Source organism: Mytilus trossulus, chromosome 6, assembly GCF_036588685.1.
Source record: "Mytilus trossulus isolate FHL-02 chromosome 6, PNRI_Mtr1.1.1.hap1, whole genome shotgun sequence".
Classification (NCBI taxonomy): domain Eukaryota; kingdom Metazoa; phylum Mollusca; class Bivalvia; order Mytilida; family Mytilidae; genus Mytilus; species Mytilus trossulus.
The window spans coordinates 19,285,887-19,308,042 of NC_086378.1; the positions used below are offsets into that span (position 1 = coordinate 19,285,887).

Consider the following 22,156-nt stretch of genomic DNA (forward strand, 5'->3'; position numbering starts at 1 on the left):
TGCATTTTCTTGTGAAAAGTACATTATGAAACGTCTTAAAAAATATACAGAAATTGGTATGCCCATGTTTTGATAAAGATGTTTTGTCCTGTAGAATAATCTCTGAGTTCAAGAATTTGCATTCGTTTATCAGCAGAAACGATAAAGTCAATGTTTAGATCAGAAAACCAATAGTTCATTTTGATATGAAAACAAATCTTCCTCAAATACACCACCTATTCTTCCTCGTCTGAAGAATATGTATATTAAAAAGTTTCCGCAAAAAGGGCCATTTTGCGAATATTAGGTTGTTAAGATGCAAACATGTTGCTGCAAATAACAAATATAGTTATACCAGAACATGACAGAGTGCGCTTAAATGTTTATTTGCTCTTTATAATACTTATACATTTTTGTCCCATCGAACAGTAATCAAAAACACACATACATTGTTATGTTAATTTGCAATAAATCTATAAATCAACTGACAAAAACAATATTTATGATGATCAGAAACTAACAGACCTAAAATGACATGATGTTTGTATACAGGCAACATCAAGGATCTAGTTAAGAAGTACACACAACATTAACAATGATTGAAAAAAACCTAAATGATAATTAATAAAATATCACAGCAAGACATATGCAAAAAAGATTAAAAAAAATAAAATGCATGAGGTTATGAACCGATGAGAAAGGAAACGCTGACAATTGGAAAGTTGAAACCATCGCACTTGTCAAAGATTTTAGTTTGAGGTCGTCCATCTGTGTCAATGTAGAAATTAACACTGTAGTAAACTTTCGATCTAAGACATTGTCAGACGTGACCATGATGTTTCTTGCAATTGGCCAATCAAAATTTAGACAGGCAGATTTATTCGCCGTATGATTTTTCGCCATAGTAACCATATTGATTTTTTTGTAGAAATAAAAAAGGAGCCATTGTAGAGATGACACGCTGTCACTCAAAAACTAAATATAATGCTGCTGAGCGAAGCTTGATACGACCGCAAAGGACCATTCTTGAAAGTTCGGGCAAGTATGGACACTACATTTAAGATTGATACAGCTCTATAATTTTGGATTGTGATAAAATATTCTTACACGAAATTAACATGGAAAAGGAACTTGACAAAATGATATATGACATTTATTTTTTATGTTTCAATATTCCAAATCAAAATACAGGATTATATTAAGCATATAAAAAGAACCCGAAAAATTCAGTTTTTGTTCAAAGAAAGATTAATTTGGATCTCTTGGGCCTTAATGTGGCCTAATTGTGACTTGTATGGAGAGTTGTCTCATTGACACTCATACCACATTTTCTTAAATCTAAGTTTAAAACGGGACCTAAAATTAAAATCTAAATCCACAGTTAAATTCAGCATAATATTTTCTCTTCACGATGAGAACCGTAACCCCCAAAAACAATCCCAGTCCATCTGGTTTTGCATAGACCCGTGTGGCACAATTTCATAGGTATCCAAAGAATTATACTGAAGTTATTATCCGGAAATCAGAAAATCCTTTTTGGCCTCTAATTTCTTAACTGTTTGGGCCATAACCCTAAAAACCAACCACAACCTTGCTTTGGAGATATGGAACATTGTGGAACAATATTTTAGAAATCCATACACTTATAATCAAAAAGCCATTGCCCTGAAACAAAAAAAGTGTTTGTTTTTGAACCCTCATTCCTAAACATTAAGAACAACAACCCCTTAAATCAATCACAACCTTCCTATTGTGTTCTAGACTCAATTGAGTGTCTGAAATCGACATGTTTTCGGACGACGACGATGATGACAACGTCATAAATACTATACCACCACAAAAAATGTGCAGTCGTATAAAATCTATTTATATGGTTAGATTCAGCATATTTAAGACTCCTAGAATTTAGTTTTTTTAATGTTGAAATCAAACATTTTTAATTGTGAACACTTTGGACCATAATGTGGACTTATTCGAAAATAAATAAATAGATACATGTTAGAATCATTATGTAAAGGTGCTCAATGTTGACCAATTTGAAAACATAGTAATACTAAAATGCAAAATTTAAGTACACGATTAAAATCAGTATTTCAAAGAACATCAAGAAGCAAGACTTTCTCAATCAAAACCTCATTGAAATTGGTCAAGAAATTAGCAATGTATATAATGCGATTGAAAAGTATTGACAAAGTTTTCGAAAAGTAATTTTGTTTCTTAAAAATGTGAATATATAATGTTGTTATATCCACATTTCGTTTAAAACATAATAGTCATGAAATCGTGAGTTGGTATTTCTTTTGTGTATATGCCTGAATGTAGATGCCAGATGGGCGTATCCTATCTTTTTTTTCTCTGTGATAGGATTGTTACCAATTTTAATTTTTTGAAACACGATAATTTCTATGAGCAGATATGTAAATTTATGGTTTTAGCAGACCAATCATTTATTTTTACAAGCACTTTTTCAATTGGATTTAAATGATATTCATCTCCAAGATTAAACAAATATCTGCCAATTCCAACATCTTTAGTTTTCGTTTATAATTGAAAAGATGTTCTATATATTTTTTTCAGGTTCTACCACAATTTGTGTATACATGAATATCAAAGATACATACAAATTTTACATTTTACACTAGCATTAAACTTTTATGATCACAGCACAAATCAAAATATATGCAGGGGCCTCCGTTTCCAAGCAGTCTAAGTAATTAACTACTGTATCACCGGCATGTCAAAACTTAAGTTGTGAGTTGAACTCCGCATGTGGCAGGTGTGTTCAAACTTTGTTGACTCAGTTTTTCTGTCAAAGGCTGGTGGTTCTCTCCCGGCACTACAGCTTCTTCTACATATGAACACTGGTCTCTACGAAATACGTTTGGATGACAACGAATGAATCATGGCAACCAAAAACATGCAACCTTTATCCTACTATGATAACACGCTTCTTGTTCATGTACACATTCAAAACATTAAACAATACATTAAAAGTCCACACACTCACAGTCTGATGTAAAAAGAAAAGGAGAATGAGGAAAACTGAAGTATACATAAAAATAAGGAGCTGTGCGATGATTGGCATCGAGTCAACTATCCATGGATGTAAGCAATTATTGGCAACCGTTCGGCCATCATCAATGAGAAAAAACCCATACCGTCCATTCAGCTATAAAAGGCCTCGACATGAAAATATGAAACAATTCAATCGATGAACTAACGGCCTAATCTATAACAAAACAATTTACGAAAAACAAATTTGACAGACATGTACCAACGACAACAACTGAACAACATGATCATGAGTTTGGACAGGCACATAAAGGATAGGTCAGGGTTAAACATATCTGAAGTCGCACCCTCTGTTTGTATGTGATCAATATGAATGGGAATGTCATCTGTTTTAATTCTGAGCGGAGTTGGTATCTTTTCGAAGTGGTTCCAATAAATTGTTCCGGCCAGATATATTTTCTAACGGTCCTTTATTTTCAGGAAGAGAAGATTCGTTTGAGGTCTTTTCCTTTAGGTTTCTAAAAAACATCAAAGAAATGAATTAATGTGCATGGATGGCCGTTTTCGATCCTGAAATGTTATTATGAACAATCTTGTTATCTTATGTATAATGCACATTTGAAATTATTTTTTTCATATCTTCCTGTGTAATCCAAATATTCACTTTTTGATGAACTCAAACAAAGTTTAATTTTGGACCCTTTGGACCTCATGTTGACCAATTTGAAAACGAGGACCAAATTTCAAAAACTTAATACACGGTTAGATTCAGCTTATTTAAGAACCCCAAGATTTCAAGAATAAAACCCCATTGAAATTGGTCAAGAAATAGGCAACTTATACAAAGTATAAATTTAATGTAATGTTTTTGGCCCTTTTTGGACCCTAATCCCTAAACATTTTGGGCCGTAACCCCCAAAATCAATCACAACCTTCCTTTTTTTTTTAATAGAATCTTGTGTACAATTTCAGAAAGATCCATACACTTACACACACGTTATTGTCTGGAAACAAAACAATACTTATTTTGACCCCTTTTGGGCCCCTGATTCCTTAACTATGGGGAAGAAAAAAAACCCAAAATCAACCCAACCTTCCTTTATAGGTTATGGACCTTGTGTTAAAGTTTCATAGAGATCCATTCTTTTAGACAATAGTTATTGTCCGGAAACTGAATGTCTTCGGACGACGCTGCCGACGACGTGATACCAATATACGAACGCAATTTTTTTTTGCGGTCGTATGAAAATCAAAACAATTGTTTTATTTCCAACTTCGTGCAATTACATTTTCAAAACTGGAATGTAATATCTAGATTAATGACTTATAATCAAGCCGTTTGGTATTATTATACACAATCGCATGAGAAATGGATGTCGTACTATTACTTAATAGGTCAAATAGAATGCAATCCCTGCAAATATTTGAAGAAAAAAATATTGTGACGGTATATGTCAGATGATACATATTTAAGAAGTTTCTTGTTGTAGTACTCATATTCGGGTTTAAGTTTATATTTAATCGTCATTTCGCTTTAAAAAAGTATCATTTATCTATAATGAAATGTCCAATGATTCAATTTGTGGTTAAATGGTAAAGTAATGACACATCTTACTAATAAAACTTACATCATGACATCATTTGGTTGGTCGTTTTTTATCCTGAAATGTAATTATAAACAATCTTGTTATCTTATGTATAATGCACATTTGAAATTATTTTTTTCATATTTTCCTGTGTAATCCAATTATTCAATTTTTGATGAAATCAAACAAAGTTTAATTTGGGACCCTTTGGACCTCATGTGGGCCAATTTAAAAACGAAGACCACATTGCAAAAACTTAATACACGTTTGATTCAGCATATTTAAGAACCCCAAGAATTTAAGAACAAAATCCACTAAAATTGGTCAAGAAATAAGCAATTTATATAAAATATAAATTAGATGTATTGTTATCGACCCCCGTTTTTGCCCCTTATTCCTAAACATTTTTGGGCAAAACCCTCCAAATCAATCCCATCTTTTTTTGGAATGGAACCTTGTGGTACAATTTAAGAAGATCCATACACTTACACACAAGTTATTGTCTGAAAACCAAAAACAATACTTATACTGAACGACTTTATAAACGCAACACTCATTTTGTTGATTTTTTTTTAACAAATCTTGTTAGATTCTCTTACAATTATTTTTCATGCTTATCATACTTTTTTTATCTTCACAAAAAAATCAAAATATGACTTACCTGTGGTTATTGAAAATACCGATTTTTTTAAGTCGCACGAATTTCTTAAAGCGAAATTTTGGACCAATGAAAGATTGTTTCATTTTTATTTGCTTTGTGAAACAGTTCTTTTAATCCTTTGCCTCACTTTAATCAGTTAAAAAATGTTGCCAAGACTGAGAAATAAAAAAAACTGATTTAGCCCTTAAGAATACTGCAAACATGAAAACATAAATGTGCTGCAACCATACTGTATCATTTCAGAAACTCGTCTTACTGTCCTTACGACAACGATACAAGTAGACAAGATTAATTGCTGGCCATCAATGAACAGATCAACGTGTAGTGACAATGACACGTCAACAGAATTTGATTACGCAACGACATTTGCCAGATATGTTTACGGCCACAACGTCAACTGCTAATCAAATTGCCGAGTGTCTTTGCGTACAGATTCATGCCATATTAATGTTTCCAATCAACTGAATTGCCAACGAATCGACTGAAGGAAAACCTTTAAAGCCCTCAAGTTCCAACCGCATAATTGCCAAATCCAATTAATGGGTTGAACAAATGCAAAATCAGAAGGTGTAAATCAGAACCCTTTCTGACAATAATTTTGGCGTTTGTAACAGGCAGTCATCGCTTTTGACGGTGACACATTCATTCAAAAATAACAAAAAATAACAAAAAATAATATCTAGTGTTGCGTTTCTAAAGTCGGTCAGTATATTTTGACCCCTTTTGGGTCCCTTGTTCCTAAACTGTTGGGAACAAAAACCCCAAAATCAATCCAAACCTTCCTTTAGTGGCTATGAACCTTGAGTTAAAATTTTCTTTCTTTTTCATTATGCTAAGTTATTATCCGTAAATCATCCGTCTTCGGACGACGCTGACGATGATGACGACGACGTGATACCAATATACGACCCAAAAAATGCGTGGTCGTATAAAAATAGAAAACAATATATATATATATTGAAGAATTTTAAATTTTGTCAACGCTGTGCACAAAATAGGGAAAAAATAAGGCGAGGCTGAAATTACACTTAATATGTAGATTTAATATGAATGTGGACATTTTGTCTATCACTGTATCAAACTGTACTGCATTTTCAACCTTATTATTTTACTATATAATATATATATATTTCGATATATGTGTAAAATTTACCATGCTCTCAATTTTGTATTTATGTGATTTTTTTTCAGTTTTTAGAACAAAATGCATATTATTTCCATTTTTTTGTTATAAATAATTGAAAAAATACATAACTAAGAAATTGAAAAGACCATAATGATTTTGGATGTACATGATTCTTGTAAAATCATGTTTTGTATCCCTCACCCATTTTCTCAAAATTTTGACTAAAAATAGTGACTTGATTGTTCGTAACATTTGAAAACGTAATTACTCAAAAACCATTCATTGTGAATACACAATTTTTCACAGATCTATGTTTGAATATAATATTTTTAAAATCCATGGATATTTTCCACTTCTATCACATATTTTGGAAATAGTTCAAGAACGGGATTTCAACGAGACTGAACGAGACTGAAATTTCAGAAGAATACATCCTTAAGAGACTTTCCGCTTTGAAAATTCCTGTGAGTTCGGTACTTTCGTTCTTTTTACTGTATTACCTTAAAAATATATAAGGTAGCACTCCACAGTTAGGTGTGTATTTTCGCATTTTGGCCCCAGTGGATTTTTAAAATATGAGAGCTAGTGTGCAATAAAGTTAATTTTTGGATAGCTGAGTACTAAAACAGCCTTCGTACTGGGTTTATATGAACATCAAGATTATGTAAAGCATGTAATATAGGTTGTGTTCTGTATGACAGTCCGTATTTGCATGTCCATACCATACATTGGTCCGGCAATTATTGTAATGTTTTTTCCAACTTTTTGTCGCACGAACTTTGTGATTAGATTTTACGAAAAAAATGAGGCGAACGACACCCATTTTTCATTTGATCATTAGGAAGATCTATGCAAACAGTTTCTAAAAAGGTAATACTCAAAGGCATTGCAATTCTAGTTTGATCCAAATTTTGGGGGGATATGTGACATGTTCACCCTTCTTTTTGCAATATTCTATGGTAAATAAATGCAGAATGTTGCCATTGATACACATAAAAGAAATTCCTTTTCACCCTTTTAACTTTTGAAAATCAAATCTATGGAAGATACTGATTACATACATATGCACATGTACAACACAAACAGTAAGGTTAATGTATTAGAAATCCAGGAATAGGAGATGATAAAACATTTTGTTGCTCTTTTTTAATTTTATTTTCTAACTGTGGAGTGCTACCTTAATCTTTAGTTCATTATGATGTGAAAATGTAATATATCAAAGACGGAAAACATTATTTTTTTAAAATTTTGAACACTTTTTCTGACAAAAAATATAGTAAAACAAACCTTAATTTATCTTTGAAGTTTGTGTTTTCCTAATCTTCGATCATGTGTGTATTTAAAACGACTTCCGTTATAGTGGTCAAATTTCAGACAGCTACGTTGTCTGCCAATTTTAAGGAAGCGGTCAAAGTTGAAAATCGCGATTTTCATTTGTTGTGCACATGGACTAATTAAAAACAGTATACAAAGCAGAAAATTGACGAAGTAGTGAAACTGATGCCATAATTGATTACATAAAAACAGAAACGGACATTTACCTCGCAAAAAAATGAGAGAAAAAAATATTAAAGGACACTTTTTACCCCACTCTGGTATTAATAACATTAAAGGTTTCCATTTTTTATTCTACTAGATGCATATTTTGTGATGCTCGAGGCCAAAACGTTTGGAAATCCAAAACCTTATACAAACGATGAAAAGTCGATAAAACCAAAAAGGACCAAGTAAAGCCAAACCCGGGTAATATTTTTAGTATTTTCAAGCCGATTAGCGACACACTTTGGCTTTTATGCAAGATAACGCATTATATTAAACAAATAAAAAAAAATGATGGCAAATACAAGGAATCGAAACAATTTATATATATGCTCATCATATTTGGTTGGTTTATAATAGTTATGCGTTAAGAACACATATATTAAAAAAAGGGTGAATATTTCTACGCCCTTAAACAATTCAGGGTCAGTGACTCACTTATGCCGAGCAGGGTATATCTACCGGATGTGATAAAGATACACTGATACTTGTTCCACTGTATATTAGATAAAATAAAACATATCAAACGTATTGACCATTTAATACTGTTGTCGGTAATATAACGCCTATATCACAACTGGCGAGAAAAATGCCGTAAATATTTCGAACGATATGGTGTGAGTCTTAAACATTTGAATTCCAGGAGCACAGTTTATCAATAACTAATATACCGCTGACCTTTCAAAGCAAAGAACAATACAATCTTACGATCTTAAGCTGTTTAGACCACATTAATAATTATTAACTTCTGTATCAGAACGAAAGAATAGGAAGAACAAAAGAAAGTTGATAGCAGGGCATTTATATCGTGAAAACCATTTATCCGTGGCAAGCATTTCTATTAAAAAAAGTAAATAAAGCATAGAAAACAAACGGACAACACATTTGTATAAATTTTTACTTGAATGTTACTACTATTATCTGAATATATTTTGAACTTACCCACTGCTTTGTTCATTTCCTGTAAACAATGTTTCGCAATGTAAAAATACTTATAATAAGTACAGACAAACTTGTCAATACACAGAAATTCAAGGTATAACTTTGATACATTGATTTAGTCAACAATCGTTTTGTCACCAAGGAGCCTTATTACTCAACTTAAACAAATATGCAATATCATCTTCGGCAACAGCGGTAGCCATCTTTTACAAATGGCATTTATCAAATCTACTCAGAAAGAGACCGATTGCATTGAACCGCATCTGCTCTGAATCCATAAAAAGTCGAAAATTTGTATATGACGTATACATGTCGCATATATGTTCACCAATTTGACTCATATTTTCACGTTTGATTTATATCGATGTAAAACATGTATCCAAATTATAAAAAAGTCTAAAATAAACAATTTACAGGGCATGGGATAGATAATATGTAGCATCTTTCGTGTGCATGGTCATAGAAGCGATATAAACATAAATATAGATAAACATGTATATAGAAAGCAAACTCATGCAATTATATTTTTCTAGGTCTGTTTAATTTCATTTTAACCTGTATAAGAATGATCTTTTTGTGGTTTGAATCAGTCAATCAAATGATTTACCTGTGTTTCACTTTCAATATTGACTCTCTGTTCCATTAAGTAACCAAACACGCACAATGCATGCATTATCCATCTCTAGCTTATGAATTCAATTGAAGTTAACATGAATACGGATTCAATGATGTCGAATTATTCGCTTGTAAGTGAATAATTCATCATCAATGTTTCTTAGCCTAATTTGACAAAATTGAACCATACTGGCTGCTAAAAGCGAAATACTGTTTCTTTCTTAATTAATGATTGATAAAAAAAAACATGCTTTGGACTTTATATAACCTGTAGCTAGTGCCCCTCAGTTAACAGCAAATTCATATTCGAAAACCAACTGGAAGGTTTACGATACAGTCTCATCCTCTCCCTCAAGGCAGATTAATTAAGCCAAAGTTGTGATTTCAAAGTTGCGCTATCTGCCGACAGATAAATACCACGCCTGACTTCATCATCCTTGACCAGTGGGAACACTTGAAATCTCCTCAGTGTAGAGGTGTAAATTGTTTGAGTCTAGTGTTTACAAATTTCGTGAAATAGGAACCAAAAATATAAGTAGACATTGCAAAATTTGGACTTTCCTATAATGATTTCTTGATAGAGTGTTGCTTTTTAGGAGAAAGCTATTAAATCACAAATTCCAAGTGTTGATGTTGAAATCATCTGTTCGAATATTTTACGGACGCCATGACCACAGTGTGGGAACGGAACTGTACGGTTTTCTAATAATTTGGTCATTCGGGAGACTGTCAAGCGGTGCTCCGACATTCGCAAAATAACAAGTTGCTTGATGGAAACTTTGACGAACTCTTATGTTACTATATAACATTTCTGCTTCAAAATTTGATAGCTAAAACATTCTTTATGTAAATATGAACCAATAGAATAATTAGATAGATATATGCATCAAAACGTTTTCCTTAGAATGGTGGAGCTCCGTGTAAAACGATCAAAATTGTCACACAACAGCGATCAAAACTGTCAAATAAACATCGAAAAATCAATGTTTGCTACCTGAATTTTCAAATGTACCTTTTCTGATATAAAGTCTTACCTGTCTGAAAGTTTCAAAGCCATTGTCCTAGTAGAAATCCAAATATATTCATTTTCCCCATGTCGGATATTTTTATTGACTGTACAATCGCTCGCAAGTTTACTGTAATATCACTCGGAGCCTTCCTGTACAATCCCTTGGAGCTATTCTTTTCATCGTTTGGCCAATTAGGCTACTCCGAAAGGAGAGTAACATACTTTACCTTGTTATGACTTTACGGTCAAGCTAGCAAGCAAGCTAGTCTAAGGTATTAGGGGGGGGGGGGGTATGGATTTTTTTCTGGCAAACTTGTTTTTTCGAATGCGTCGTAAAACAATCTATTATTTTCGCGACAAATCGAAAATTATTCCTTCTTTCAATTTTAGTATTACATAGAGTGGCAGCTCAGAATCAAAAACAAATTATTTTTCTCTCCCAAAACTGGAAACTGATGCCTTACTGCAATCCAAATACCACATATGTCTGGCATGGTTTTTCTCTCCTTTTTCTGTTACGATTTAATAACAGTTCGTTAGTTGGTATTGTTATCATTTTTGTCGAGCCTTCGACTTTAGTCGAAAAAGCGAGACATAGCGATCCTACATTCCGTCGGCGTCGGTGTCGTCGTCGGCGGGGTCCATAAATATTCACTCTGTGGTTAAAGTTTGAAATCTTAATAACTTTCTAAAACTGTACTGGATTTCTTCCAAACTTGGACAGAAGCTTGTTTATGATCATTAGATAGTATCATGAAGTAAATTTTGTAAAAATAAAATTCTATATTTTCCGTAAGTTACCTATGACTGGACTAAGTTTTTCTGCCGGGAAACATTACATTCACTCTGTGGTTAAAGTTTTTCAAATTTTATAAATAACTTTCTTATACTTTTTTTAATTTGTACCAAACTTAGACAGAAGCTTGTTTATGATCAAAAGCTAGTATCTAGAAGAACATTTTGTTAAAACTTTGTACCTGTGTATCTACATGTTACTTATAAATGGACTTAGTTTGACCTCCAGTTAACATTACTTACAATCTGCAGTTAAAGTTTTTTTTATCTTTATTAGATTCATTAACTATCCTGGACGGAAGCTTCTTATTTACAATCAAAAGATAGTATCAAGAGGAATATTTTCATTGATTTGTTTCCTCTTTTTTTTTTGAGCCTGCAATTAAAAGCCAACGTAGGCGAGACACTGGGTTCCGTGGAACCCTTACAATTTTTTAAACCTAAATTACACACTCAAAAGTGTTAATGTTGTTTGACGCTCAGTTTTATTTGAATGGATGCAGCCTGCATTAGCGGATCTGGTATGCGGGTAGAGGGAGTTTTGGTGGTTGAAACCCCATTTTTCCGATTTTTTATAATGTGGACGTTTCATGGTGTTCCGTGGTTTGGTTCCCCTTTTTGCAGAAAGGCGGGATCCGCACTTGGTCTGATATCTTCAAAGATAGTATGATGATCCGATCATTCATCTGATTTTTATAGTTTGGTCTTATGCTGTGCTAGTTTTGAAGAGAAATGAGCGCACACAGACATTTTTAACCCTGCCAAATTCTTTATGTACCTGTTTCAAGTCAAGAGTCGTTGGTTCATGTCTGTCATATATGTTTTTGGTAAATTGTTTTATTATGAAATAGGCCGTCAGTTAAGTTCGAAATGTATTGATTCTTATTTTTCATGTTGGGACCTTTTATAGCCGACTATAATTGCTTAATTCATTTATTTTTTGAACTTTGACAATCATATCACATCTCCTTATTTCAATATTGAAGATATAAATGTGGTTTGATAAACCAACTGTTTCGTTCATTTGTCGGATGCTATAGTTGGGAATATTGAAAAGTTCCTTAATCGTGAAATTGATATAAAAAAAAATGTGTTGAAGGATTTTGTGTTTACTCTGTCTTTCAGATGGTGTCTTCTGGCTATTCCTACATTTTGTATTTTACTATTCTGGCTATTCCTACATGGGGGATTAGTGGAAGAACAATACATGTTTTCATTGCAAAATATGTTGTTTTAGTCATTTGTGTCTAATTTGGTCAAAGGTAAATTTACCTGTGGAAATTAAATAAAAATCATTATTTGCATGTATAAATTAGACTTTCTTGTTTGAAACATGCATAAAGTAATAATTTTAAGTATTTTAATACCATGTATTTCTAAAAAAATAAAACTAATTGAAACAAGAAAGTAGTAAAAGCATTGGAAAAATAAAAATAAAATGAAATAAAAAGTTAATTTAAAGCATTTAAAAGTCTGGAAAGTCTGAAAAAAAGTATTTAAAAAGAAAATTAATAGTTACCCACACTTTCAACTTCAGCCTCAACTATGAATAAGGAGATGTGGTATGATTGCCAATGAGACAATTGTCCACAAGAGACCAAAATGACACAGACATTTACAACTATACGCCACTGTATGGCCTTCAACAATGAGAAAAGCCCATACCGCATAGTCAGCTATAAAAGGCCCTGTTATGACAATGTAAAACAATTCAAACGAGAAAACTAACGGCCTTATTTACATATAAAAAATGAACGAAAAACAAATATGTAACACATAAACAAACAACAACCACGGAATTTCAGGCTCCTGACTTGGGACAGGCACAAAGAATTTATAAATTTCATCATTTTAACAAATTATGATTTTTAAAAATGAATATAAAATCAAAGGTACTTAATTGTCATAGATAATAATAGAAAATAAGGTTACAGAATGATGAGCTTACTCCAGTCGAGTATGGAGATGCTGCTTCTCATCTCCTGCACATTGATTAAGACTTTGTATTCTCTTATATGTATTACTATGTGAGTGCTATAAATAAATTCAAATTTAAATTCAAATATAAATTTAGTATACTTTGGTGCTTTGTTTAGTGTAACTCAACATTTAGTGCTTTGATTTAAAGAATGATTTAACATTGATATTTCAAATGATATTATTTATGAAAGATTGTAATATAATTTTTTTTTTCTACAAGAATTATCTGCATTCACCTTGATTCATTAGATCTCATTAGTTTAGTGTTGTTACAACATAATCCTAACTAATCCCATTGTTTACAAAAAAAATCTGGGAACTCCTACATAAAATTTTACTATTTTACCTATAAAATTAAAAATGTAGGAATAGCCAGAATGAACCCTTTCAGATATCAAGTCCTCTCTCATCGTTGATAAAATTTAATTTTACTGGAGATTTTTCTACCAGTAGCTATAACTTGTAATAAACAGACATCTCATTTGAAATTATACCACATCTTCTTATTCTTATATCATGTTTATTGACATATACGTGTCTTTTCTAGGATCAGTGGTTAGCTACCACCCTTCTACATTCGAATTCCTTGTTACAATATCCCGATCCTGTGATGAAAAATTCTTTGTTGTATTATTCAAACATGTATTTATATTTTTTTTTAAATTGCTGGTAAATAATATATTAAGTAAAATTCAAAAAATGATAATTACCCTTCCAGAGAATCTAGTCACCTTTTCGGAATACATAAATATTTATTTTGTACGAGGATTATTTTCATTTTCATTTTTAAATTAGATTCTTAACATATGTTGTACTGTCCTTTTATTTTTGTCTTGTATACTTATTCAGTGGTTGTATGTTTATGTGTTACATATTTGTTTTTCGTTCCTTTTTTGTACATAAAAAGCCATTAGTTTTCTAGTTTTACATTGTTATTTCGGGACATTTTGTAGCTGACTATTCGGTATGGGCTTTGATTATTGTTAACGACCGTACGGTGACCTATAGTTGGTAATTTCTGTGTCATTTTGGTCTCTTGTAGAGAGTTGTCCCTTTGGCAATCATACCACACCTTCTTTTTTATATCTATTGTACACATTTTGTTTTTGTCTCTGATATAGTCACCATAAAAGGGTTCATTGGTAAAATCTCAATTGTCAAAATAACTGGTTATATGCTTATTTTCACTTCAAATACCATTTATGAATATAATAAGACAGCAATAAACAACCAATGCAATGCATATACAATGAATTTCATAAATTTGGCCAAGCAATTCTACAGGAAAGCTCCGAGTGAGTGTACAGGAAGGCTCCGAGTGTTATTACAGTAAACTTGCGAGCGATTGTACAGTCAATAAAAATATCCGACATGGAGAAAATGAATAAATTAAGATTTCTACTATGACAATGGCTTTGAAACTTTCAGACAGGTAAGACTATATATCAGAAAAGATACATGTGAAAATTCAGGTAGCAAACATTGATTTTTCGATGTTTATATGACATTTTTTATCGCTGTTGTGTGACAATTTTGATCGTTTTACACGGAGCTCCACCATTCTAAGGAAAACGTTTTGATGCATATATCTTTCTAATTATTTTATTGGTTCATATTTACATAAAGAATGTTTGAGCTATCAAATTTTGAAGCAGAAACGTTATATAGTAACATAAGAGTTCGTCAAAGTTTCCATCAAGCAACTTGTTATTTTGCGAATGTCGGAGCACCGCTTGACAGTCTCCCGAATGACCAAATTATTAGAAAACCGTACAGTTCCGTTCCCACACTGTGATGACGAGTTGGATGACCGTTATGAATTAAATGTTGCACAGATGACCACAGATATGTTTAAATTCTTGTAACAACAATCCCGTCCTCCATTTTACTTGAATGTAACCTACCGATTTAGACTTATCTCTGGGTTTTCACTCAAAATGACTGTTTTTTTTGCTGCATATGATAGGACGTCGCCACCTGCAGTTTTCAAGATAATAGACAAACTTGAAAATAAAACACCCCAAAACGGTATTTTTTTTTTCTCAATGTTTTCAATTTAACTTTTTCGTAGATTTAATCGGTCAGACCAATTTTTCTTTTTGAATTTTATTCTTTCTACAACAGTTTGAACCAGATGCTCCGCAGGGCGTAGCTTTATACGACCGCAGAGGTTGAACCCTGAACGGTTGGGGCAAGTATGGACACAACATTCAAGCTGGATTCAGCTCTAAATTTGGATTGTGATTAAATAGTTGACACAGCATAGGTTTCTGACACAGAATGAATGTGTTCTAATGAACTTAAAATTTTTGTTTTCTCTTAGAGCAATTCATTATGGTGTTGAGTATTAATCCTCTCAAAAAAATGTTTGAAGAAATTTTCTTTTTATTTATGAAATTTCAAATGAGAAAATTGAACCCAATTTTTTTAATCACATCCCCCTTTCCCTTATTCCAAGACTAATCTCAATTAAAATTTCTAATGGAGTTTGCGACAATAACTACTCATTTAAATACAGCATAAAATATCTTAAAAGATGTAAAAAAACTGTTTGTTATCACTGAATGGTAAAGATTATTTTAATTTATCAGTTGATAGTAAAAAGTGAATATACATTGTATATTGTATATATAACAAAGATTTAAGTTGATTCTGGACAAAGAAAGATAACTCCAAATAAAAAAATTCTTACAATTAGATATTTCTTGCTTACTATTCTGGACAAAGAAAGATAACTCTAATTAAAAACAAAATTGCTATTTCACAATATTTTGCAATAAGATATTTCTTGCCATTGCGCAATACTGTGCAATTGAAAAGACTTGCTATTGCACAAAACTTAATATAATAATTTTAGATCCTTGAAAACTGGGCCCATAATCAAAAATCTAAGTACATGTTTGGATTCAGCATATCAAAGAACCCCAAGATTTCAATTTTTGTTAAAATCAAACTAAGTTTAATTTTGGACCCTTTAGACTTTAATGTAGACCAATTTGAAAACAAGACCAAAAATGAGGAATCTACATACACAGTTAGATTTGGCATATCAAAGAACCCCTTTTATTCAATTTTTGATGAAATCAAACAAAGTTTAATTTTGGACCCCGATTTGGACCAACTTGAAAACTGGGCCGATAATCAAGACTCTAAGTACATTTTTAGATTCAGCATATCAAAGAACCCAAACGATTAATTTTTTGTCAAAATCAAACGAAGTTTAATTTTGGACCCTTTGAACCTTAATGTAGACCAATTTGAAAAAGGGACAAAAGTTAAAAATCTACATACACAGTTAGATTCGGCATATCAAAGAACCCCAATTATTAAATTTTGATGAAATCAAACAAAGTTTAATTTTGGACCCTTTGGGCCCCTTATTCCTAAACTGTTGGGACCAAAACTCCCAAAATCATTACCAACCTTCCTTTTATGGTCATAAACCTTGTGTTTAAATTTCATAGATTTCTATTTACTTATACTAAAGTTATGGTGCGAAAACCAAGAAAAATGCTTATTTGGGTCCCTTTTTGACCCCTAATTCCTACACTGTTGAAACCAAAACTCCAAAAATCAATCCCAACCTTTCTTTTGTGGTCATCAACCTTGTGTCAAAATTTCATAGATTTCTATTAACTTAAACTAAAGTTATAGTGCGAAAACCAAGAAAATGCTTATTTGGGCCCTTTTTGGCCCCTAATTCCTAAAATGTTGGGACCAAAACCCCCAAAATCAATACCAACCTTCCTTTTGTGGTCATAAACCTTGTGATAAAATTTTATAGATTTATATTCACTTTTACTAAAGTTAGAGTGCGAAAACTAAAAGTATTCGGACGAGGACGACGACGACGACGACGCCAACGTGATAGCAATATACGACGAATTTTTTTTCAAAATTTGCGGTCGTATAAAAATGAAAGGTAAAATTCGAAATTTAAGGGCCATAACTCCAATAAGGAGTCAACAGACAGACGATCTTTGTGATTGACTTATCTACAGATATTGTCTAAAAAATATCGAACTCCAAGATAAATTCAAAACTCTAACTTGTATGACAGTCTCGTCTAATTCCATTATATTGACAACAATGTGTGACCAAAACAGAAAGACATAAAAGGTAATAATATCAAAAAGTATATTAAAGCATTTTAATGTTTCTATCTATCTATTATAGTTTTCAAGATAAAAGGCAAAAAATCGTATACAATCGTCTTTAAATGGAAATTTATGTTATAAGGAACCGACTAATGATTTCAGTTATAGACTTTATTTGTGATCTTGTTTTGCTGATCAGTTTTGCTGCATAATGTTAGGGTTTATTATAATTTTCAAGATGATAGCCAATAAAATGCTCCATAGCGCACAGCTAAATACAACAGCGTATGTCGAGCCCTGAACAGTTGGGGCAAGTATGCACACAAAATGCAAGCTTGGTAAAGCGCTGAATTTAGATTGTGTCTGAATATTTGACACAGCATAGATTTCTGACTCAGAATAAATGTGTTCAAAGAACTTAAATATTTTGATATTGGAAATTTACCTATTACGGGTGCAATATCCAAAATCTAAATACATGGTTAGAATCAGCATATCAAAGAACCCCAATAATTCATGTTTTGGATGAATTCAAACAAAATTTATTTTTGGACCCTTTCAACCTAAATGTGAATATATTTGAAAACGGTGTCCACAATTGAAAATCTTAATACACGGTTAGATTCAGTATATCAAAGAACCTCATATTTTCAATTTTTGTTGAAATCAAACAAAGTTTTAATTTTGGACCCCGTGTAAAACCAACTTAAAACCTGGGCCCAAAATCATCATAAATTAAAAAAAAATCTATGGAACATTTGAGTAATATTTCATAAAGATCCACTGACTTATACTTAATTTATTATACGGAAAGAAGAAACTCCTTGTGTTTGGCTCCCTTTTGACCCCCTAATTCCTAAATTGTTTTGGCCATTAGCCTAATAATAATTCTTTATAAAGTATGGAACCTTGTGAAACAAGTTCATCGAAAACCATACACCTCAGTTTTTTTTTTGCTGCATTGAAGCCCAATTGGTGGCCTTCGGCTGTTGTCTGCTCTAGTGTCAGGTTGTGTTTTATTCGACACATTCCCCATTTCAGTTCTCCAGTTTATATTATACACAAGTTATTAACCTGAAACACGAAAATACTAGTTTGCCCCTTTCTGGTTCCTTATTCCTAAACAGTTACGAAGATGAAATCAAAAATCATTTTTATCTACCTTTAGTGGTATGATACCTTGTGTAAAATTTTATAGAGACACGAACGTCTTATACTCAAGTTATCATCTGGAAACCAAATGTGTTTTAGCGACATTTACGACAACGCGACAGAGTCATACAATAATACGGCCTCAAAATTTTGCGGTCGTATAAAAAGAGTGCATTTGTAAAATTCGTCATTCAATGGCAATAGGACGTCGTCTGAAAGTTTTGATGTTTATTAATGTGAATGGTAGATTTCATCATTCTAAACGTTTTTGCTTAGGTCCAATTTTTTTTTCAAAGTGGTTTCCTAGGTAATAGACAAACATTGTATTTTACCCTTCTGCTCCTTTATTAGCCATGTTCGCAAGGTTGGTTGGTAGGCAGAGTCATTGAACTAAAATTAAATACCACATTGATAATTGTGGTCAAATTTGGTTAATTCCGGTTCTGTAGTTTTAGGGAAATAATCTTTGAAAAAGTTAATGAGTGACGACAAGTGATGACAGAAACTGAAATAGACAGAGCACCAATACCATATGTACACACTGCAGACACTCCGATGAGTCTGAATGACTATATCTAAAGGGTTTAAGTTTTTAATTTGATCATTCAACTCATAAAACCAAATAGAATACGATCACTTTTTATATGGAATGTCAAAAGGCAAGGTGATTTGTTGTAATCTATATTGAATAATCTCGTCCAGATTTTGGTTATTTAGATCTTTAAATATTGTATGACTACTTAATTGTTGTTTGACACTGTATGTTGCGATCTAGATGGGTTTTTTTTTAATAATTTTGCCTGACCGGGTTGTCTATTGATGTATTGTCCTGTGTGTTTTTTTTTTTATATTTCTAACGTTTGCGTTACAATCGCTTATTATTTTGCATATTTTTTATGGTAATACTGTTTTGTTTCTTATCCTTGTGTCATTTTAAGTTATTATGTCTATAAATTATTACCTGGTCTCTTTATAAAGAAAACGTAGATAAAACAGACTACCGGAATGCAGTAGACAAAAATAGGTACCACAAATATGATAATGACGATTGTGCCTGCAAAAAGAAAGAATTTGATGAAAACACAAAAATACTAATTGAATGCAATAGAAATAAGTATTAATCAGATCTCGTTTACTACTGTTTGAAGGTGTTAGTCCATCAGCTGGTAGGGCAAAATTTCAATTCTGTGTTACACCCCAGGGTACCGCAATTTTTTGGTATAAATTTAAAGAGTAATATATGAAGAATATTTTAAGAGGTGTTAGACTTTTGAAAAAGTGTCCAAAAGGGGTTAAAAGGGGACTTATTTAAGGGTATATCAAAAATTTTGTTTTGCACATATTTACAGAAAAATGTAAAAATAACCAATAATTCAGTACTATTCTTTTTATTAAATGGAACAAATTATATCTTATTAAAACGCAGGCTAATTTTCAATTTATTTTTAAATCGTGGAGGACCAAGAAAAAAGGGGGAGGGTAATTTCCCAAATTCATGATTTTGAATAAAAAGAAGCAAAAGTACTAATTTTCTTGATAAAATGGTATATTTTTTATATTGAAACATAGAGCATAATGTAACTACAATGTAAAGGCTGTTGAAAAAAACCATTCTAAGGTAAAAAAAACAAAAACATAGAATCAACGACAGACACAAACATAGGCAACTAGAAATGCACGATTCTGTCACAAATTTATACATCATATTCATGAAATAACTTACATATTAAAACACACAAAACTGTCAGGGTTTCTAGATCTCTATCTTTTTAATTTTTTTTATCAACCGAATCACTACATTTTAAGGTTACGCAGAAGGTCAATCCATAGAATCATCATCAGTTTAGTCACCTGCATCTACCGAATTATCATTATCATCATTTCCATCATATTCGTCGTCATCGTTAGCAATATCAACGTTTTGATAATCCTTATATCTACAAGCTTTCGAGCATTTACATACAGGTATCTGGTCAGGATAAACCTTGTTGAACACATGAACATCCGTTGTTTGCACAACCAGCTTTAAATGAACAGCACTTCAGAATTATTAAAGCATCTAACGCTGGTGGTTGGTCAAGCCAATTGATACTGATCAAATCGTTCTAAACAATACAACTATAGTTGTCTAGCAACAGACCAGTGTTGTGTTTAAGAGCCTATTTCCAAATCTTCGCCTGGAAGTTGGATGGTTTAATGTGCTTTAACATTGCATCTTTTGTTGGGGGCAGTAGATGACAATAAATCTTTTTTTGGTTGCATTTCAAAACGTTCTGATCTTTATTCATCGATATTTTTAATTTCGTAGCTATATATAGAACACTTAAACCTCTCGAGTGTTTTGCCAACTCTTCGTCAACCTCTTCAAAGATTTCACCACGATGGAATAGACCTTTCGAAAACACATAACGTGTCAGAAAGCCGAATACTTTGCTTTTTTTTCCTTTACCAGACAAAACACTTACTTAATCACAACCTGTACTGCCGTGAAATCCTGGCTGTTTTCTACAAACATTCTCACCAATCTAACAATGTTAGAATTGATATGCAACTGTGAAAATAGTAAGCCAATACTTCCACATCAATGTCAGAAGGTTTTATAACAATGGAGTCTTAACTTTTGTCAGCTGCATATTTTTGCATTAAGAAACATTTTGTAATCGGCTTCTTCCTGTTTGATTATAAGATAAAGCCTTTCTACGCTATTTCATTTCCAACATTTATTTTGTGGCACATACTTCCATGTGATACAAATAAATCAATACATTCACGTGTAAATCTATAGGATTATTTACTCTTTTCCGAACCAACGAATTCAACAAGAGCAACTTTGTTTTCCCCAACTAACAAACATTTCGTCCATTCCCAAAAACACGATTGTGATGGTCTAGAACTTATGGTAATGATTTGCCCTCCCAAGGACCTGCTGTTTTAATTTTTTAATGGATATTGTGGGATACTAATCAGTGACAAAATCAATGCGGGACCTCTTTTCGAAACTTAAAGGATGGTTTTTAAAATAACAAATGCCAAATAAAAAAAAGTGATTGGTATCCTAGTAATCGGTTGAATAACTGCCATGTCATCAAATATCCACATGCTTTCCTAAGGAATGACCATTTTCTAAAAGACCACTCAGGACATATTTTAATTTTTCATAACATGTGAACCATCAAAGTTTGCAAGATACATTGGAAGAGGACCTAATTCAAACTAGAGAGCCTTTTGCGCAACCAACTATCTTGTCTGGGCTATGACAAGCAGGCGACATTTTTTTCATCTGCCTCAATGTTTTGTTGTTTTAATCAGCCATTAACTGCTTGTCTTTTATTTCCTTTTTTTAAATGTAAGCAATGATAATCTTTAATTGTTTTGAAGATATCGGTTGACTTTTGTATAAGCCGTTCATTAATTAAAATTTTTGAAGCAAACTTTCCCTTTTCATACGCGTTTAGAAAGTTGCACATTAATTCCGAAGAAGACACAGAACCCGAGATCAAGCCATAAAACTGCTCAGATGTTTCAAATGGATTTGGCCAGCTTTGCAGTGTCTGAAACAATTTCATAACATCAGTTTTGTCTCGCTTCATTCGAGTTTTTTAAAGATCTTTTTGTGCGGATGTTTCAGGGTTACCCATTCCTACCAAATCTCGCATTTTAAGG

At 32.3% G+C, this 22,156-nt stretch overlaps 1 protein-coding gene across 1 annotated transcript in view; it reads right to left on the reverse strand.

The window, feature by feature from the left end:
* Window positions 1–19,440: 19,440 nt before the first annotated feature.
* Window positions 19,441–22,156, reverse strand: part of LOC134722388 (uncharacterized) — a 50,819-nt gene continuing 48,103 nt past the window's right edge. Inside the window, exon 8 of the mRNA XM_063586007.1 lies at window positions 19,441–19,547. Within this exon, the coding sequence (XP_063442077.1) occupies window positions 19,441–19,547 (107 nt within the window). The remainder of the gene's footprint in view (window positions 19,548–22,156) is intronic.